The 17,723-nt window shown below is 48.3% G+C and overlaps 1 protein-coding gene across 2 annotated transcripts in view; it reads left to right on the forward strand.

Annotated features, from left to right (window-relative positions):
* Window positions 1-17,723, forward strand: part of SHLD2 (shieldin complex subunit 2) — a 567,669-nt gene that overhangs the window by 88,929 nt on the left and 461,017 nt on the right. For both annotated transcript variants that reach the window (XM_069240624.1, XM_069240626.1), the window contains exons 2-3: window positions 4,215-4,325; window positions 9,429-9,539. In XM_069240624.1, the coding sequence (XP_069096725.1) occupies window positions 4,282-4,325; window positions 9,429-9,539 (155 nt within the window). In that variant the 5' untranslated portion in view covers window positions 4,215-4,281. The remainder of the gene's footprint in view (window positions 1-4,214; window positions 4,326-9,428; window positions 9,540-17,723) is intronic.

Here is a 17,723-nt window from a genome sequence, read left to right on the forward strand (position 1 = left end):
TTCACATTGACAGATTTAAATGTTGTTATGCTATACTGTTTTCTACTTTAAATCCACATATTTTTTTAGATCTGGCTTGACCATGCAGATGTTGCATGCTTTATGTGATCAACAGAGAAAGAGCTTTAACAATCACTACTGTGAGAGATGATTTGGCTCCAACTGCTTATTGATCTTCCTCCCTGCTGCATTTGATTGGGCAGAAGTTGTTTGCTCAAAAGAGCGCTCCTATTAATCAGAATACTCTCAATATGGTAGGTCTGAGTTAGTTTTGCGGACAAGCCAGTAATCAGTGCTGCAGGACTGATCGATTTGTTGTGGAAAGTTATGTCACAGATCTGATCTGTTTATTAAGAAAAGCTATGAACCTGTAAAGCCTTATACAAGCATTTTTCTAACATGGACCCCTACAGAATACTGTAGAAGGCAAGGGTTTTAGCTATGCCCACTGACAAAATCCAGTTTTTTTTTTTAATGTCATTGCTTTTCAGGCCTGGCTTGACTGAGCATGTTGATCTTCGGTTCAAGCATTTGATTGAAATGTATTATTTTTTTTTTAAAATAAACCGTATTATTTTTCTACTTATGTTTCAAAGGCTTCGCTATCTAACAAAAAAATCCTTTCTGATGGATGCATCTATCTGTGAATTCCTCACCTTTTGAATACTCCCATTACTCCAGCATTAGACGGAAATATTTTATTTCTAGCTCTCCACCTCGACGAGGACGTCAGAATGGAACGGCTCTGCACATGACTCCGTCTGATGTCACTGGAGCCCTAGGAAGTCCTCTCCGGCGTGCTGACATCAGTTCCCTTTTTTCCACGCCTTCAACGCTAATGATTTTTCTACCTCTCTGTGAGCTTTCATGGTTTTGAGGGAACTTCATTGCCGAAGTTATGTTTCTGCGACAGTGTCTCCACCAAAGAAGTCAGGTGTCAATCCCTGTCCAGAGTGTGGGTGGAGGTAACATTTTGGTCATAGACCCGCCCAAAAACTGCCTCTGGTGCCTACGTTTTGGATCATGACATCGGGAGATGCTCTTCGTGTTAGAGCATGAACCCTAAGGCACTAAAAACAAGCATTTCCAATGTATCGGCTCTCACGTTTGTTCATGTTAGAGCTGATCGCATTGTAAACTCCGAACCCGACTTTTCACCTATCGGGCAAAAGTGCATTTATGTAAATAACCCGAAAAAGTGAAATCAAGTATGTAAAGCGCTCGACTTCTGCCAAGCGAGATCGGGCTCGTAAGTTAGAGAAAAAAAAGTCCACGAGCCCGATGGAAAACAGCGAGCCTTGCATGTTTTCTGTACTTGGTCGCTGCGCTGGAGGAGGGCTAGCCACCGGAAAAGGCATGACGTATGCGTGCCTTCAACTAATTAAAGTAAGGAGATTTTATTAGGGAAGCCCACCAACCAATAAAAAACACCGACGTGAAGTTGACAGGGCTCCGAGCCCTTTTCTTAATACAAAAGAGTCTCGCTGCTAAACGCATGCGCGAGCGCATGCAACGCAGACTCGACCCTAAAAAGGGAGGCTAAGTTGTTCCTAGCAAAAGCTAAAAGGGAGAAGCAGGGCCATCGTAGATCTAGGTCTCAAGGAGTTGTCATCCCACAGGTCTTCAAAGTCGCACAAGAAGTGGCATCATCATAGTTCAGGGCGTCATTCATCCAGAAAAACCACCCCTTGGTTTTAGTCTCCAGCTTCGAAGTCCTGGCACCGCTCGGCTTGGGATGTGAGTCCCACTCCAGCTCCTCCACAACTGAAGTCCCTCGAGGTATTAAAGGTGCCATCTTTAGTGGAGATCTCTGTGTCACCCGAGTCCTGTGGCACAGTTCTCTTCCGTAACTCCACCAAATTAGGAGATTAAGAACAGGTAAGAGGACAGGTGCAGCCTCTGCAGAAGGAACAAGGGACAGATCCTACAAACTTCTTTAAGTCTATGTTTAGCATTTTTAATAGAACTATGGCCTCTCTGGTGTGCTTTTGGGTCCCATGGTTCCATTGGCCTTCTCCCTGAGAGATTTCACGGTTCCGTATAGATAGGCTTCTTTCCTGCCTTTCATGCCTACAGCCCCATATCCTTGGTCTGTAACAGTGCATCACCAATGGAGGAGCTGTCGGTGCCATGGGCGACACCTGTCTCCCTAATCTGGGCTTTGTTTCGGCCAACTAGCAGTACCTCATCTCTACCCAAGAGCAGGGATGATTGGGCAGCCGAGCGCATGACACAATTGATTCCTCAGGGAAATCGTGGTCACTCAGATCTCATCCGTTTCTCTCAGTTACATTTGTCTCACATATACAATGACAAACAGAGGCAGTATATGTTTCAATAAGGTTTTTAATGAAGCAACTGCATCTTAGATAATAAAGCATGTACTGCAATAACTAGGACGATAAAACATGACAGGATTAAAATTGTGACAAGGAGAGTGAAGCATAGAAATAACGCTACCATATTGTCACTAGAGTCAATAGACTAATCCCTACCTAGACAAGATTAGAGCAAAGCGTATTAAGCTCTGTTTCTGCCCTTCAGGTTCCCCTGGGAAGACATCATCCCCCATACCTGAACAAAGGCCTGAAGTCTGCAGAAGCAGCTGTAGCGAAGCAATCAGCATACAGTCATGGTCATCTGGCTGTAATCTCCCTCTAACGTGTATGGAACAGGGAAGTGTTTATATAATAAAACAGCTGATGTTCCGAGAAAATGTCCCTACGTAAGGATATGTATATTTCTGTGAATGCCAGAGACAGAGCGTTACCAAGTTTTAGCGGCAACCTATCTTACTGCATCCTTGAAAGAAGCACAGAATTAAACAATGTCTTGTTTAAGAACACAGTGCTGGCCTAAGCAAAGAACAGCTAGATAGAGAGAAATAATACAAGACCTCAAATGTGGGTATTGTTAAAAAAAATAAACAAAGCTGACTAAAATATATGTAGGTTAAAGTGCACAGCGGCAGGCCTAGTGTGCTAAAATAACGTGCATGGAGCTAAAACTAAAATGGCTACACCGCAATCCTAGACCTGAGGATTTTGAATTAGTTCCTCTAACAGGAACAATTCAAAATGCTATCCCTAGCACAGGTGCTTCTTGCGCTGGACAAAGATGACTGGATGGTTTCCAGAGACCTGCAGAATGCATATTTTCATATTCTTTTCCTCCAGGAAGTATTTCCGGTTCACGGTAGGGTCGCAGCATTACCAGTTTGCAGTCCTTCTGTGTGATCTTACTTCTGCATTTTGAGTCTTCATAAAGGTGATGGCAGTGGTAGCTGCACATCTCAGGCGGTGGGGAATACCAGTATTCCCTTACCTGGACGATTGGTTCCTCAAAGCCATATCTCCAGAGAGGGTGCAGCATCACTTGCTGTTGACATCGCACCTGTTGTTCAGCCTGGGGTTTTAAAACAATGTCCCCAAATCGCATCTGGAGCCCTCCCAGTACATCCTGTTCATAGGGGCCGTACTAGACACCAAGGCAAATCATGCCTTTTCTCCTCCACAGAGGGTTCAAGACATTCAGGCTATGATTCCAATGTTGTAGAATGGAGCGCTCATTCCAGTCTTAAAGGTCTTACATCTGCTCAGTCTGTTCGCTTCCTGCATTCTGTTGGTCACTCATGAACTGTGGCATATGAGGGCCTTCCAGTGGTGCCTCAGCAAGCAGTGGTTTCAACACAACGGAGATCTCAAGGAGTCTATAATGATCTCCAGAAGCACTACGACGGATCCTCAATGGTGATCTGTGGGCGGCAACCTAACTCAGGGGAGGACGTTTTGCCTACCACCTCTGGTGACCACAGTGATAATGAATGCCTCCATTCTAGGGTGGGGAGCTCATCTGGGGGACCTAGAAATCAAGGATTTTTGGTCTGTGGAAGAACAGATGTTTCATATCAATCTGTTGGAATTGCGGACAATACATCTGGCTCTCAAGGCCCTTTCTCCCTTCCATTCACGGTCAGTCGGTAAAGGTCTTGACAGACAACACTACCACTATGTGGTACATCAACAAACAGGGAGAAGTAGGTGTGGCGGGCTCTTTTTCCCGAGTCACGAGATTATTGGAAGGAGGTGACAGACGCAGCACTTAAGGGTGTAGTATGTTTATTTTCTTGATCGTTTGGGATTTATAGCACTAAGTTGTTCCCCAAACTGTTATACTCCAAGTCCAAAAACAAAATAATTCCCTTTTCTTTTCAGGGCTCTTTGGTGTTCTTGGGACGGCCTGGTCCGGTTCGGAGGGAGAGGTCTGGTTCACCCGATATTCATGGCCCAGGATTTCCCAAACAAAGAAGAAAAAAAAAGGAACAGGTAAGTGGGGCAATTTATTTATACACGGTTTAATAAGGGTTAGTAAGGAGTGAAAGGGGGGAGGGGGTTCTGTGGAGGTGGAGGAGTGTGGGGATACTTTTCTTTTCGTGACTTCCTTTTGTTGTGTCCTCTCTGTGACCCCCTTACTCTTTTATTCACTGGTCGGGGTACGGAGGGTGCGGTTATTCTTTATTTACCGGTATTCCTATTCAGATGGGCTCCCCTTCCTTACAGGACCTCAGCCCTCCCTCCTTAAGCCCCTTAAACCCAGCCAAACACCCAGAACCCCAGCCCCAGTCCCGGTACGCTCGTACCTGACTTGGCCACGCCCCTCCAGGGACGTGGCCGGCTTGTAGGGAATCTCCCGACTTCGCCTCAGCAGGGGCGGGAGGCGCCCAAGGCTTTCCGCTCTCCTCGCGCTGTTCCTCGTCTACGGCAGGGTTTCCTTTCCCTCTCGGCGATCCGTGGTGTTCCTCTCTCCGGCTCTGTTTGACGTCGGCTTCTCTTTCTCCGTCGCACACCGCTTGGCTCTCGTCGGCTGTTCTTGTCTGCCGGATGACGTTGGACGTCATCACGTCAGGAATCCCTCGGGTGCCCCCGGGGTATCCCTTGGCGATCGTTTCCCTCGACGGGGAAGCGGCGTCCGGAGGCGCCCGGTTACACATCCCCTCACATGAATGGGGCTGATCGAGCCCCACCAGATCCGGAAAGCGGGACAAAAAGTCAGCCTGGCCCATAAGGTCACCAGGGAGGTGGCAAACCTGGAAGGAGAAAGGTTGGAGTTCGATGAACCATCTCAATATACGATTGTTGGTATTCTTGTATCTTGAGAGCCACGTAAGGGGTGCATGGTCCGTATACAGTAGGAAAGGTCTGCCCAAAAGATAGTATTGGAGACTTTCGATAGCCCACTTAATGGCAAGACATTCGCGCTCTATAATGGGGTATTTTTGCTCCCTGGGAAATAGCTTACGGCTAATAAAGACGACGGGATGGTTCACTCCATCTTCATCCTTTTGAAAGAGAACGGCCCGACCCCCACATCGGAGGCATCCGTTTGGAGATGAAAGGGTTTGTCAAACTCAGGACATTTCAGTACCGGTTGAGTAGTGAGATACCTTTGCAAGGTATGATAACTATGAAGTTGAGTCGGGTCTAGTTGTGGGATGTTGTTGGGCTGTCCTTTTCTTAAAAGATTGGTTAGGGGGGCCGCCAAACTGGAATAGTGGGGAATGAACCTTCGATAGTACCCCACTAGACCTAAAAAGGAACGAATTCCCTTCTTCGTGGTGGGAGCATTGGTGTGTAGGATGGCTTCGATTTTGTTCTTTTGGGGTCGAAGTATACCGTTGCTAATGTGATAACCCAGGTAGGAGATCTCCCTAAAAGCCAGCCGGCTCTTTGCGGGGTTGGCTGTCAGTCCAGCCTTCCCTAAAGCCGAGAAGATGTGATCTATGTGTGCCACATGGTCTTCCCAGGTCTCACTGAAAATAACGATGTCATCCAGATAGGCCGCCGCGTATCTGGTATGAGGTCGTAATATGGTATCCATGAGACGTTGGAAGGTGGCGGGGGCGCCATGTAACCCGAAAGGGAGAACCTTAAAGTGATACAATCCGGAGGGGGTAGCGAAAGCCGTCTTTTCTTTGTCTTCGGGACCCAACGGGATCTGCCAATATCCCTTGGTCAAGTCAAGGGTAGACATGTATTTTGCTTTCCCCAATCTTTCTAAGAGCTCATCTATCCTTGGAAGGGGATAGGTGTCAAATTGTGATATGGAATTGACCTGTCTAAAGTCAATACAGAAACGTATAGACCCATCAGGTTTGGGCACCAATACCACGGGCGAACACCAGGGGCTGTGGGAAGGTTCTACGATATCTAGATCTAGCATCTTCTCGATTTCGTTTTCTACGAGGGTTTTCCTAGCTTCAGGGATACGATAAGGCTTTAGTCGCACGGTCTTCCCAGGTGGTGTGAGGATGTGATGATGTACCAATCGTGTCCTACCGGGTATCGAGGAGAACACCCGAACGTGCTTATCGAAGAGATTCTTCAACTGTCTATTTTGGTGAATCGAGATCTCTGTACTAATGAGAGGAATCTCCCTCTCGCCAGGGGGATCAGTGGGACACCACCCTATCTCTAGTTCCTTAACGGTATTAATTAGGCAGCCGTGCCTTGGGTCGTTCGGGGGTTCTTCCCATCTTTTTAATAAGTTAACATGGAAGATCTGGGACCTAGGGGGGGTATCGTTAAGCTGAATTTTATAAGTTACGGGAGTTACTAGTCCTGTTACGGTGTAGGGTCCCTGCCATTTGGCCAACAATTTGTTATCGGAACTGGGAAGAAGAACTAGCACTTTATCTCCTAGGGAAAAGGACCTCAATTGGGTATTCCGATCATAATTCCTTTTCTGCTTGTCTTGGGCCCTCTCCATGTTTTCCCTTACGTTTTCCCATACTGTATGCAGTTGGGTTTTTAACTCACTTGCGTATTTTAGAATGTTTTTTTCCCCGTCTTCTTCTTCCCACATCTCAGCGGCCATGTCTAGTAGGGTGCGTGGTTGTCGCCCAAACAACAGTTCAAACGGACTATGGCCCGTAGAGGCTTGTTCGTGTGTCCTGATTGCATATAATACTAAGGGGAGTTTCCTATCCCAGTCCTTACCTGTCTCCGAGATAGCTTTCTTTAGCAGTGTTTTGAGGGTACGGTTGTATCTCTCCACTAAACCGTCGGTTTGTGGATGATAGACCGACGTCCGTAACTGTTTGATCCCCAATAGCTGACATATTTGTGTCATCAGGTTGGACATAAATTGGGTCCCTTGGTCCGTTAGGATTTCTCGAGGAAACCCAATTCGGGAAAAGAACCCTATCATGGCGTGTGCAACACTCTTGGTGTTAATACTAGAGAGGGGAATAGCCTCAGGGTATCTTGTGGCGTAATCCACTAATACCAATATATAACGATAGCCTCTCGACGAGGGTAGAAGAGGGCCAACGAGGTCCATCCCTATTCTGGAGAAGGGCACATCAATGATGGGGAGGGGTTGTAAAGGGGCTTTTCTCCGTGGGCCTGGGTCAATCAATTGGCATTTTGGACATTGTTGACAGAACTTCCTAATCTGGGAAAATACCCCTGGCCAGTAAAATTTTCTCAACAAATACTCCTCGGTTTTCTCCCTCTCATAGTGCCCACCCCCCCGGCTGGCTGTGTGCTAAGTGTAGAACTTGTTGTCTGTAAGGTTCTGGAACTATCAACTGTTTCTTTTCGTCTTGGTCTTTGTATGTGACTCGGTATAATAGGTCCTTAACTACGGTAAACGAGGGACCCTTATCCTGAGGTTTCCGTGGCCGTGCACTTTTCCATGAATGAATCAAAGTGGGGTCTTCTCTTTGAGAAGTCCGGAAGCTGGGAAGGGCAGTGAGGGCGAGGACCTTTGTAATTACCCGGGGCGTGCTGGAGAGGTCTTGAGTATAGGCTTTCTTCATTATTCTTTTCTCCTTCCGGGAGGGTTTAGGTCGTACCCTCGGAGGTGATAGAGGCACACTGGAGAAAGGAGCATCTTTCCACCAGTTGTTAGTTTCTTCGAGCTGTCTGAGGCTGTCTAGGAGTTGTGGGAATTCCGAAAAGTCAGTTCCTATAATAGCTTCTTCAACCAGTTGCTCTACTAACCCCATTCTTATTGGTATTTCTTTTCCTCCCCAGGTGAGGGTTGTCCAGATTAGGGGATATTCTCTGGTTTCTCCATGGATACAACAGATTGATACCGTGAGTCCCGAAGTACAGTCATGGGCGTTGAACAACCCGGCCCGGGCCACAGATTGGCTACAACCTGAATCGATGAGGGCCACTGTGCTTTCCCCATTGATAATCAGTCTCTTTTTATAAGGGGTGTCTCTTCTCCCTGTATAAAGGACTCTTCCCCTAGTAACCCCTATTTCCATGGGTTCCGGTTTTTCTGTTTTCAGGGGGCAACCTCGAGCTATGTGACCCCATTCCCCGCAACTGAAGCACTGAGGTTGTTGTATATAGGGCCTGTCCAGTCCCCGGGTTTTCCCTATGTCCTCATTGATTCTTCGTCCCCCTGTCGAGGATGTTCCCGAACCCAGACGCAGGGGACTAGGTGTTGACCGGGGGGGGGGTTACTTTGAACTCAAGGGAGCGATGAAAGGCGCAGGCCAACTCGATAGTAGCATTGGTATCTGGGTTTGGATGTTGTTTGATCCAGTTGCGCGTGGACGGAGGCAGCGCCTCCATGTATTGCTCTAAGAGCACGATCTCAATAATGTCTTCCCGATTTGTCCCTATGGGGCCCAACCATTTGAGACCCAGATCTTTGATCCTAAAATATAGGGCCCGGGGATTTTCGTTGGGTCCCCACTTGGCTTTCCTAAACCGGGCGCGATAATGTTCAGAATCAAAACCCACCCGTTCTAAGATGCTCTTTTTAATATCCTTATAGGGGGTTATTCCACCGGGGTTTACCGCTTGATAGGCGGCTTGGAGAGTCCCCGTCAATAAGGGGGCGATATATTGGCCCCATCGTTCCTGAGGCCAAGTAGCGGAAGTAGCAACTCGTTCAAAATTGGTGAAAAAGGCATCGGGGTCTTCACCTTCTTGATATCGTTGTAAGACCGAACTGGGCACATTCGGGTGTACGCGGGTAGCAGCGATGGTATCTGTGAGATTCTTAATGGCGGTCTCATGAACCAACTGGTTGTTGGCCATTATGGTGGCCTGACTCTTAAGGGCATTTTGTAGTGCCTCTCTTTCCAATTTGGCCTCTTTTTGTTGCTCTTCCCACACTAATTGCAGGTGTCGTTGTCCGGAGGCCAACTGTTGCATCATATCAGATAGGGTACACTTCTCCTTCATGGTTGGAAAGTCTCGGTCGCCTCTTCCAATATCCCACTTCTGACACCACTGTGGCGGGCTCTTTTTCCCGAGTCACGAGATTATTGGAAGGAGGTGACAGACGCAGCACTTAAGGGTGTAGTATGTTTATTTTCTTGCTCGTTTGGGATTTATAGCACTAAGTTGTTCCCCAAACTGTTATACTCCAAGTCCAAAAACAAAATAATTCCCTTTTCTTTTCAGGGCTCTTTGGTGTTCTTGGGACGGCCTGGTCCGGTTCGGAGGGAGAGGTCTGGTTCACCCGATATTCATGGCCCAGGATTTCCCAAACAAAGAAGAAAAAAAAAGGAACAGGTAAGTGGTGCAATTTATTTATACACGGTTTAATAAGGGTTAGTAAGGAGTGAAAGGGGGGAGGGGGTTCTGTGGAGGTGGAGGAGTGTGGGGATACTTTTCTTTTCGTGACTTCCTTTTGTTGTGTCCTCTCTGTGACCCCCTTACTCTTTTATTCACTGGTCGGGGTACGGAGGGTGCGGTTATTCTTTATTTACCGGTATTCCTATTCAGATGGGCTCCCCTTCCTTACAGGACCTCAGCCCTCCCTCCTTAAGCCCCTTAAACCCAGCCAACCACCCAGAACTCCAGCCCCAGTCCCGGTACGCTCGTACCTGACTTGGCCACGCCCCTCCAGGGACGTGGCCGGCTTGTAGGGAATCTCCCGACTTCGCCTCAGCAGGGGCGGGAGGCGCCCAAGGCTTTCCGCTCTCCTCGCGCTGTTCCTCGTCTACGGCGGGGTTTCCTTTCCCTCTCGGCGATCCGTGGTGTTCCTCTCTCCGGCTCTGTTTGACGTCGGCTTCTCTTTCTCCGTCGCACACCGCTTGGCTCTCGTCGGCTGTTCTTGTCTGACGGATGACGTTGGACGTCATCACGTCAGGAATCCCTCGGGTGCCCCCGGGGTATCCCTTGGCGATCGTTTCCCTCGACGGGGAAGCGACGTCCGGAGGCGCCCGGTTACAGTAGGGTCGTATCTTCTCTGCAGAGAGGCTTTACGACTTGGGTCCTGGGCTCAGGACCATTAGATTTGCATAGTAGCAAACCATTTGGCCAGAGTTCTCAACATACTTGCGAACAGTCTCAGCCAGCACTTTTCAGCTGACCACGAGTGGCAACTTCATCCGGAAACGGTTCTTCATGTCTTCCAGTTATGAGGGATGTCTCAGATAGACCTGTTTGCCACTCACAAGAATGCACACTGCCCGTTGTTTTGCAGCTTCCAGTGTCTGATGCAGGGAACGCTGGGGGTTGCGTTTCAGTTGAGCTGGACCAACCAGCTGCTTTATGCATTCCCCCCACCCATACTCTTGATTGCTCAAGTTCTGAAGGAGATTCGCCAAGACCATGCACAAGTCATATTGGTAGCTCCGGATTGGCCAAGAAGTGTGTAGTGCATAGACCTCCATCTCCTCTCAATGTGTGTAAGGAAATGCCTCCTTGGCATGGTTACCCCCTGACTTTTTGCCTTTGCTGATGCTATGTTTTGAATTGAAAGTGTGCTGAGGCCTGCTAACCAGGCCCCAGCACCAGTGTTCTTTCCCTAACCTGTACTTTTGATTCCACAATTGGCACACCCTGGCATCCAGATAAGTCCCTTGTAACTGGTACCTTTGGTACCAAGGGCCCTGATGCCAGGGAAGGTCTCTAAGGGCTGCAGCATGTCTTATGCCACCCTGGAGACCCCTCACTCAGCACAGACACACTGCTTGCCAGTTTGTGTGTGCTGGTGAGAACAAAACGAGTAAGTCGACATGGCACTCCCCTCAGGGTGCCATGCCAGCCTCTCACTGCCTATGCAGGTATAGATAAGTCACCCCTCTAGTAGGCCTTACAGCCCTAAGGCAGGGTGCACTATACCATAGGTGAGGGCACCAGTGCATGAGCACTGTGCCCCTACAGTGTCTAAGCAATACCTTAGACATTGTAAGTGCAGGGTAGCCATAAGAGTATATGGTCTGGGAGTCTGTTTTACACGAACTCCACATCACCATAATGGCTACACTGAAAACTGGGAAGTTTGGTATCAAACTTCTCAGCACAATAAATGCACACTGATGCCAGTGTACATTTTATTGTAAAATACACCACAGAGGGCACCTTAGAGGTACCCCCTGAAACTTAACCGACTATCTGTGAAGGCTGACTGGTTCCAGCAGCCTGCCACACTAGAGACATGTTGCTGGCCCCAATGGAGAGAGTGCCTTTGTCACTCTGAGGCCAGTAACAAAGCCTGCACTGGGTGGAGATGCTAACACCTCCCCCAGGCAGGAGCTGTAACACCTGGCGGTGAGCCTCAAAGGCTCACCCCTTTGTCACAGCACCGCAGGACACTCCAGCTTAGTTGAGTTGCCCGCCCCCTCCGGCCACGGCCCCCACATTTGGCGGCAAGGCTGGAGGAAACAAAGAAAACAACAAGGAGGAGTCACTGACCAGTCAGGACAGCCCCTAAGGTGTCCTGAGCTGAAGTGACTCTAACTTTTAGAAATCCTCCATCTTGCAGATGGAGGATTCCCCCAATAGGATTAGGGATGTGACCCCCTCCCCTTGGGAGGAGGCACAAAGAGGGTGTACTCACCCTCAGGGCTAGTAGCCATTGGCTACTAACCCCCCAGACCTAAACACGCCCTTAAATTTAGTATTTAAGGGCTCCCCTGAACGTAAGAATTTAGATTCCTGCAACTAACAAGAAGAAGGACTGCTGAGCTGAAAAACCCCTGCAGAGGAAGAACAGAAGACACCAACTGCCTTGGCCCCAGACTTACCGGCCTGTCTCCTGCCTTCCAAAGAAACCTGCTCCAGCGATGCTTTCCAAGGGACCAGCGACCTCTGAATCCTCCGAGGACTGACCTGCTTTGAAAAAGACAAGAAACTCCCGAGGACAGCGGCACTGCTCCAAAAGAACTGCAACTTTGTTACAAGGAGCAGATTTAAAGACCCCTGCAACTCCCCGCAAGAAGCGTGAGACTTGCAACACTGCACCCGGCGACCCCGACTCGACTGGTGAAGAACAACCAACTCAGGGAGGACCCTCCGACGACTCTACGACTGTGAGTAACCAAAGTTGTCCCCCCTGAGCCCCCACAGCGACGCCTGCAGAGGGAATCCCCAGGCTCCCCCTGACCGCGACTGTCTGAACTCTATTTCCCGACGGCTGGAAAAGACCCTGCACCCGCAGCCCCCAGCCCCTAAAGAAACGGAACTTCTGTGCAGGAGTGACCCCCAGGAGGCCCTCTCCCTTGTCCAGGTGGTGGCTACCCCGAGGAGCCCCCCCCCCTTGCCTGCCTGCATCGCTGAAGAGACCCCTTGGTCTCCCATTGAAAACTAAAGGAAACCCGACGCTTGTTTGCACACTGCACCCGGCCGCCCCCGCGCTGCTGAGGGTGTACTTTCTGTGTGGACTTGTGTCCCCCCCGGTGCCCTACAAAACCCCCCTGGTCTGCCCTCCGAAGACGCGGGTACTTACCTGCTGGCAGACTGGAACCGGGGCACCCCCTTCTCTCCATTGAAGCCTATGTGTTTTGGGCACCACTTTGACCTTTGCACCTGACCGGCCCTGAGCTGCTGGTGTGATAACTTTGGGGTTGCTCTGAACCCCCAACGGTGGGCTACCTTGGACCAAAAACTGAAACCTGTAAGTGACTTACTTACCTGTTAAAACTAACAATAACTTACCTCCCCCAGGAACTGTGAAAATTGCACTAAGTGTCCACTTTTAAAACAGCTTATTGTGTTTTATGTAAAAAGTATACATGCTAAAGTAATGAATCAAAGTTCCTAGAGTACTTACCTGCAACACCTTTCAAATGAGATATTACATGTAAAATTTGAACCTGTGGTTCTTAAAATAAACTAAGAAAATATATTTTTCTATAACAAAACCTATTGGCTGGATTTGTCTCTGAGTGTGTGTTCCTCATTTATTGCCTGTGTGTATGTACAACAAATGCTTAACACTACTCCTTGGATAAGCCTACTGCTCGACCACACTACCACAAAATAGAGCATTAGTATTATCTCTTTTTACCACTATTTTACCTCTAAGGGGAACCCTTGGACTCTGTGCATGCTATTCCTTACTTTGAAATAGCACATACAGAGCCAACTTCCTACATTGGTGGATCAGCGGTGGGGTACAAGACTTTGCATTTGCTGGACTACTCAGCCAATACCTGATCACACGACAAATTCAAAAAATTGTCATTAGAACTTGATTTTTTGCAATTTGAAATTTTTCTAAATTCTTTAAAGTCCTGCTAGGGCCTTGTGTTAGTCCCTGTTAGCATTTCTTTTAGAGTTTAAAAGTTTGTTAAAAGTTTGAATTAGATTCTAGAACTAGTTTTAGTTTCTTAAAAAGTTTTCCAACTTTTAGAAGCATAGGGGGTTATTCTAACTTTGGAGGAGGTGTTAATCTGTCCCAAAAGTGACGGAAAAGTGACGGATTTACCACCAGCCGTATTACGAGTCCATTATATCCTATGGAACTCGTAATACGGCTGGTGGTATATCCGTCACTTTACCGTCACTTTTGGGACGGATTAACACTCCTCCAAAGTTAGAATAACCCCCATAATGTCTAGTACAGATATGAATGTGGTGGAACTCGACACCACACCTTACCTCCATCTACAGATGAGAGAGCTAAGGTCACTCTGTAAGATAAAGAAAATAACAATGGGCTCCAGACCTACCAAACTACAGCTCCAGGAGCTGTTGGCAGAGTATGAGAGAGCCAACCCCTCTGTGGATGGCAACACAGATGAAGATGATAGTGAATTGGAGGAAGATTCCCCCCTACCAGTCCTATCTAGGGAGGACAGGGCCTCTCAAGCCCCGACTCCAAAAATACTAGTCAGAGATGCTGGCTCCCTCACAGGAGGGACCAGCACCTCTGAAATCACTGAGGATAACTCCAGTGAAGAGGACATCCAGTTAGCCAGGATGGCCAAAAGATTGGGTTTGGAAAGACAGATCCTGGCCATAGAAAGGGAAAGACAAGAGATGGGCCTAGGACCCATCAATGGTGGCAGCAACATAAATAGGGTCAGAGATTCTCCTGACATGTTGAAAATCCCTAAAGGGATTGTAACTAAATATGAAGATGGTGATGACATCACCAAATGGTTCACAGCTTTTGAGAGGGCTTGTGTAACCAGAAAAGTGAACAAATCTCACTGGGGTGCTCTCCTGTGGGAAATGTTCACAGGAAAGTGTAGGGATAGACTCCTCACACTCTCTGGAAAAGATGCAGAATCTTATGACCTCATGAAGGGTACCCTGATTGAGGGCTTTGGATTCTCCACTGAGGAGTATAGGATTAGATTCAGGGGGGCTCAAAAATCCTCGAGCCAGACCTGGGTTGACTTTGTAGACTACTCAGTAAAAACACTAGATGGTTGGATTCAAGGCAGTGGTGTAAGTAATTATGATGGGCTGTACAATTTATTTGTGAAAGAACACCTGTTAAGTAATTGTTTCAATGATAAACTGCATCAGCATCTGGTAGACCTAGGACCAATTTCTCCCCAAGAATTGGGAAAGAAGGCGGACCATTGGGTCAAGACTAGGGTGTCCAAAACTTCCACAGGGGGTGACCAAAAAAAAAAGAGGTCACAAAACCTCCCCAGGGGAAAGGTGGTGAGACAGCCAAAAACAAAAATAGTAAAGAGTCTTCTACAGGCCCCCAAAAACCTGCACAGGAGGGTGGGCCCAGAGCCTCTTCACAAAACAATTCTGGGTACAAGGGTAAAAACTTTGATCCCAAAAAGGCCTGGTGTCGTAGCTGTAGTCAGTCTGGACACCAAACTGGAGACAAGCCCTGTCCCAAGAAAGATACCACTTCTAACTCCCATCCAGCTAAAACTGGAATGGCCAGTCTCCAAGTGGGATCAACAGTGTGCCCAGAGCAAATCAGGTGTCACACTGAAGCTACATTAGTCTCTGAGGGTGGGGTGGATTTAGCCACACTGGCTGCCTGGCCCCCTAACATGCAAAAATACAGGCAGCAGCTCTTAATTAATGGGACAAGTGTAGAGGGCCTGAGGGATACAGGTGCCAGTGTCACTATGGTGACAGAGAAACTGGTTTCCCCTGGCCAATACCTGGCTGGACAAACTTATCCAGTCACCAACGCTGACAATCAGACTAAAGTACATCCCCTGGCTATGGTAACTTTAGAGTGGGGAGGGGTCAATGGCCTGAAACAGGTGGTGGTCTCCTCAAATATCCCAGTAGACTGTTTGCTTGGAAATGACCTGGAGTCCTCAGCATGGGCTGAGGTAGAACTGAAAACCCATGCAGCCATGCTGGGTATCCCTGAACTGGTGTGTGTCAAGACAAGGGCACAGTGCAAGGCACAGGGTGAAAAAGTAGAGCTGGAGTCTGGAAGAAAGGCCCAGCCTACCAAGAGGAAAGGAAAGTCAGCTGGGAAACCAGCTGCAACACAGCAAGAAAAAGAGAACCTCTCTTCTCAGGAAGAAGTTCTGCCCTCTGAGGGAACTGAGCCTATGGAGCTGGAACCTTATCAGGTTGAGCTCTTAGGCCCCGGGGGACCCTCAAGGGAAGAGTTGTGTAAGGGACAAGAAACCTGTCCCTCTCTTGAAGGCCTTAGACAGCAAGCTGCTGAAGAGTCCAATGGCAAGAAAAATGGAACACATAGGGTCTATTGGGAAGATGGAGTCCTGTACACTGAGGCAAGAGATCCCAAACCTGGTGCCACTAGGAGAGTGGTAGTGCCTCAGGGTTTCAGAGAGTTTATTCTGACCTTAGCCCATGATATTCCCCTTGCTGGGCATTTGGGACAAACCAAGATGTGGGAGAGGTTAGTCAACCACTTCTACTGGCCCAATATGTCCCAGAAGGTTAAGGAGTTTTGCCTCTCCTGCCCCACCTGTCAAGCCAGTGGTAAGACAGGTGGGCATCCAAAGGCCCCCCTCATTCCACTTCCAGTGGTGGGGGTCCCCTTTGAAAGAGTGGGTGTGGACATAGTTGGTCCACTAGAACCTCCCACAGCCTCAGGAAATATGTACATCCTAGTAGTAGTGGATCATGCTACTAGGTATCCTGAAGCTATTCCCCTTAGGTCGACCACTGCCCCTGCAGTAGCCAAGGCCCTCATTGGTATCTTTACCAGAGTGGGCTTCCCTAAGGAGGTGGTGTCTGACAGAGGTACCAACTTCATGTCAGCATACCTAAAACACATGTGGAATGAGTGTGGAGTGACTTACAAATTCACTACACCATATCATCCACAAACTAATGGCCTTGTTGAGAGATTCAACAAGACATTAAAGGGCATGATCATGGGGCTCCCAGAAAAACTCAAAAGGAGATGGGATGTCCTCTTGCCATGTATGCTTTTCGCTTACAGAGAGGTGCCTCAGAAGGGAGTAGGATTCTCACCCTTTGAACTTCTGTTTGGCCACCCTGTAAGGGGACCACTTGCTCTTGTTAAAGAAGGCTGGGAGAGACCTCTTCATGAGCCTAAACAAGACATAGTGGACTATGTACTTGGCCTTCGCTCCAGAATGGCAGAGTACATGGAAAAGGCAAGTAAAAACCTTGAGGCCAGCCAACAACTCCAGAAGTTGTGGTATGACCAAAAGGCTGCACTGGTTGAATTTCAACCAGGGCATTAAGTCTGGGTTCTGGAGCCTGTGGCTCCCAGGGCACTTCAGGACAAATGGAGTGGCCCTTACCCAGTACTAGAGAGGAAGAGTCAGGTCACCTACCTGGTGGACCTGGGCACAAGCAGGAGCCCCAAGAGGGTGATCCATGTGAACCGCCTTAAGCTCTTCCATGTCAGGGCTGATGTAAATCTGTTGATGGTAACAGATGAGGACCAAGAAGCTGAGAGTGAGCCTCTCCCTGATCTCCTCTCATCAGACCCTAAAGATGGCTCAGTGGATGGAGTGATCTACTCAGACACCCTCTCTAGCCAACAGCAGTCTGACTGTAGGAAGGTCCTGCAGCAGTTTGCTGAACTCTTTTCCCTAACCCCTGGTCAGACACACCTGTGTACCCATGATGTGGACACAGGAGACAGCATGTCTGTCAAAAACAAAATATTTAGACAGGCTGACCAAGTTAAGGAAAGCATCAATGTGGAAGTCCACAAGATGCTGGAATTGGGAGTAATTGAGTACTCTGACAGCCCCTGGGCTAGCCCAGTGGTCTTAGTCCCCAAACCTCACACCAAAGAAGGAAAGAGAGAGATGAGGTTTTGTGTGGACTACAGAGGTCTCAACTCTGTCACCAAGACAGAGGCTCATCCCATTCCTAGAGCTGATGAGCTAATAGACAAATTAGGGGCTGCCAAATTCTTAAGTACCTTTGACTTAACAGCAGGGTACTGGCAAATCAAAATGGCCCCTGGAGCAAAAGAAAAGACAGCATTCTCCACACCTGATGGGCATTATCAGTTCACTGTTATGCCCTTTGGTTTAAAGAATGCCCCTGCCACCTTCCAAAGGTTGGTGAATCAAGTCC

Source organism: Pleurodeles waltl, chromosome 6, assembly GCF_031143425.1.
Source record: "Pleurodeles waltl isolate 20211129_DDA chromosome 6, aPleWal1.hap1.20221129, whole genome shotgun sequence".
Taxonomy (NCBI): Eukaryota; Metazoa; Chordata; class Amphibia; order Caudata; family Salamandridae; genus Pleurodeles; species Pleurodeles waltl.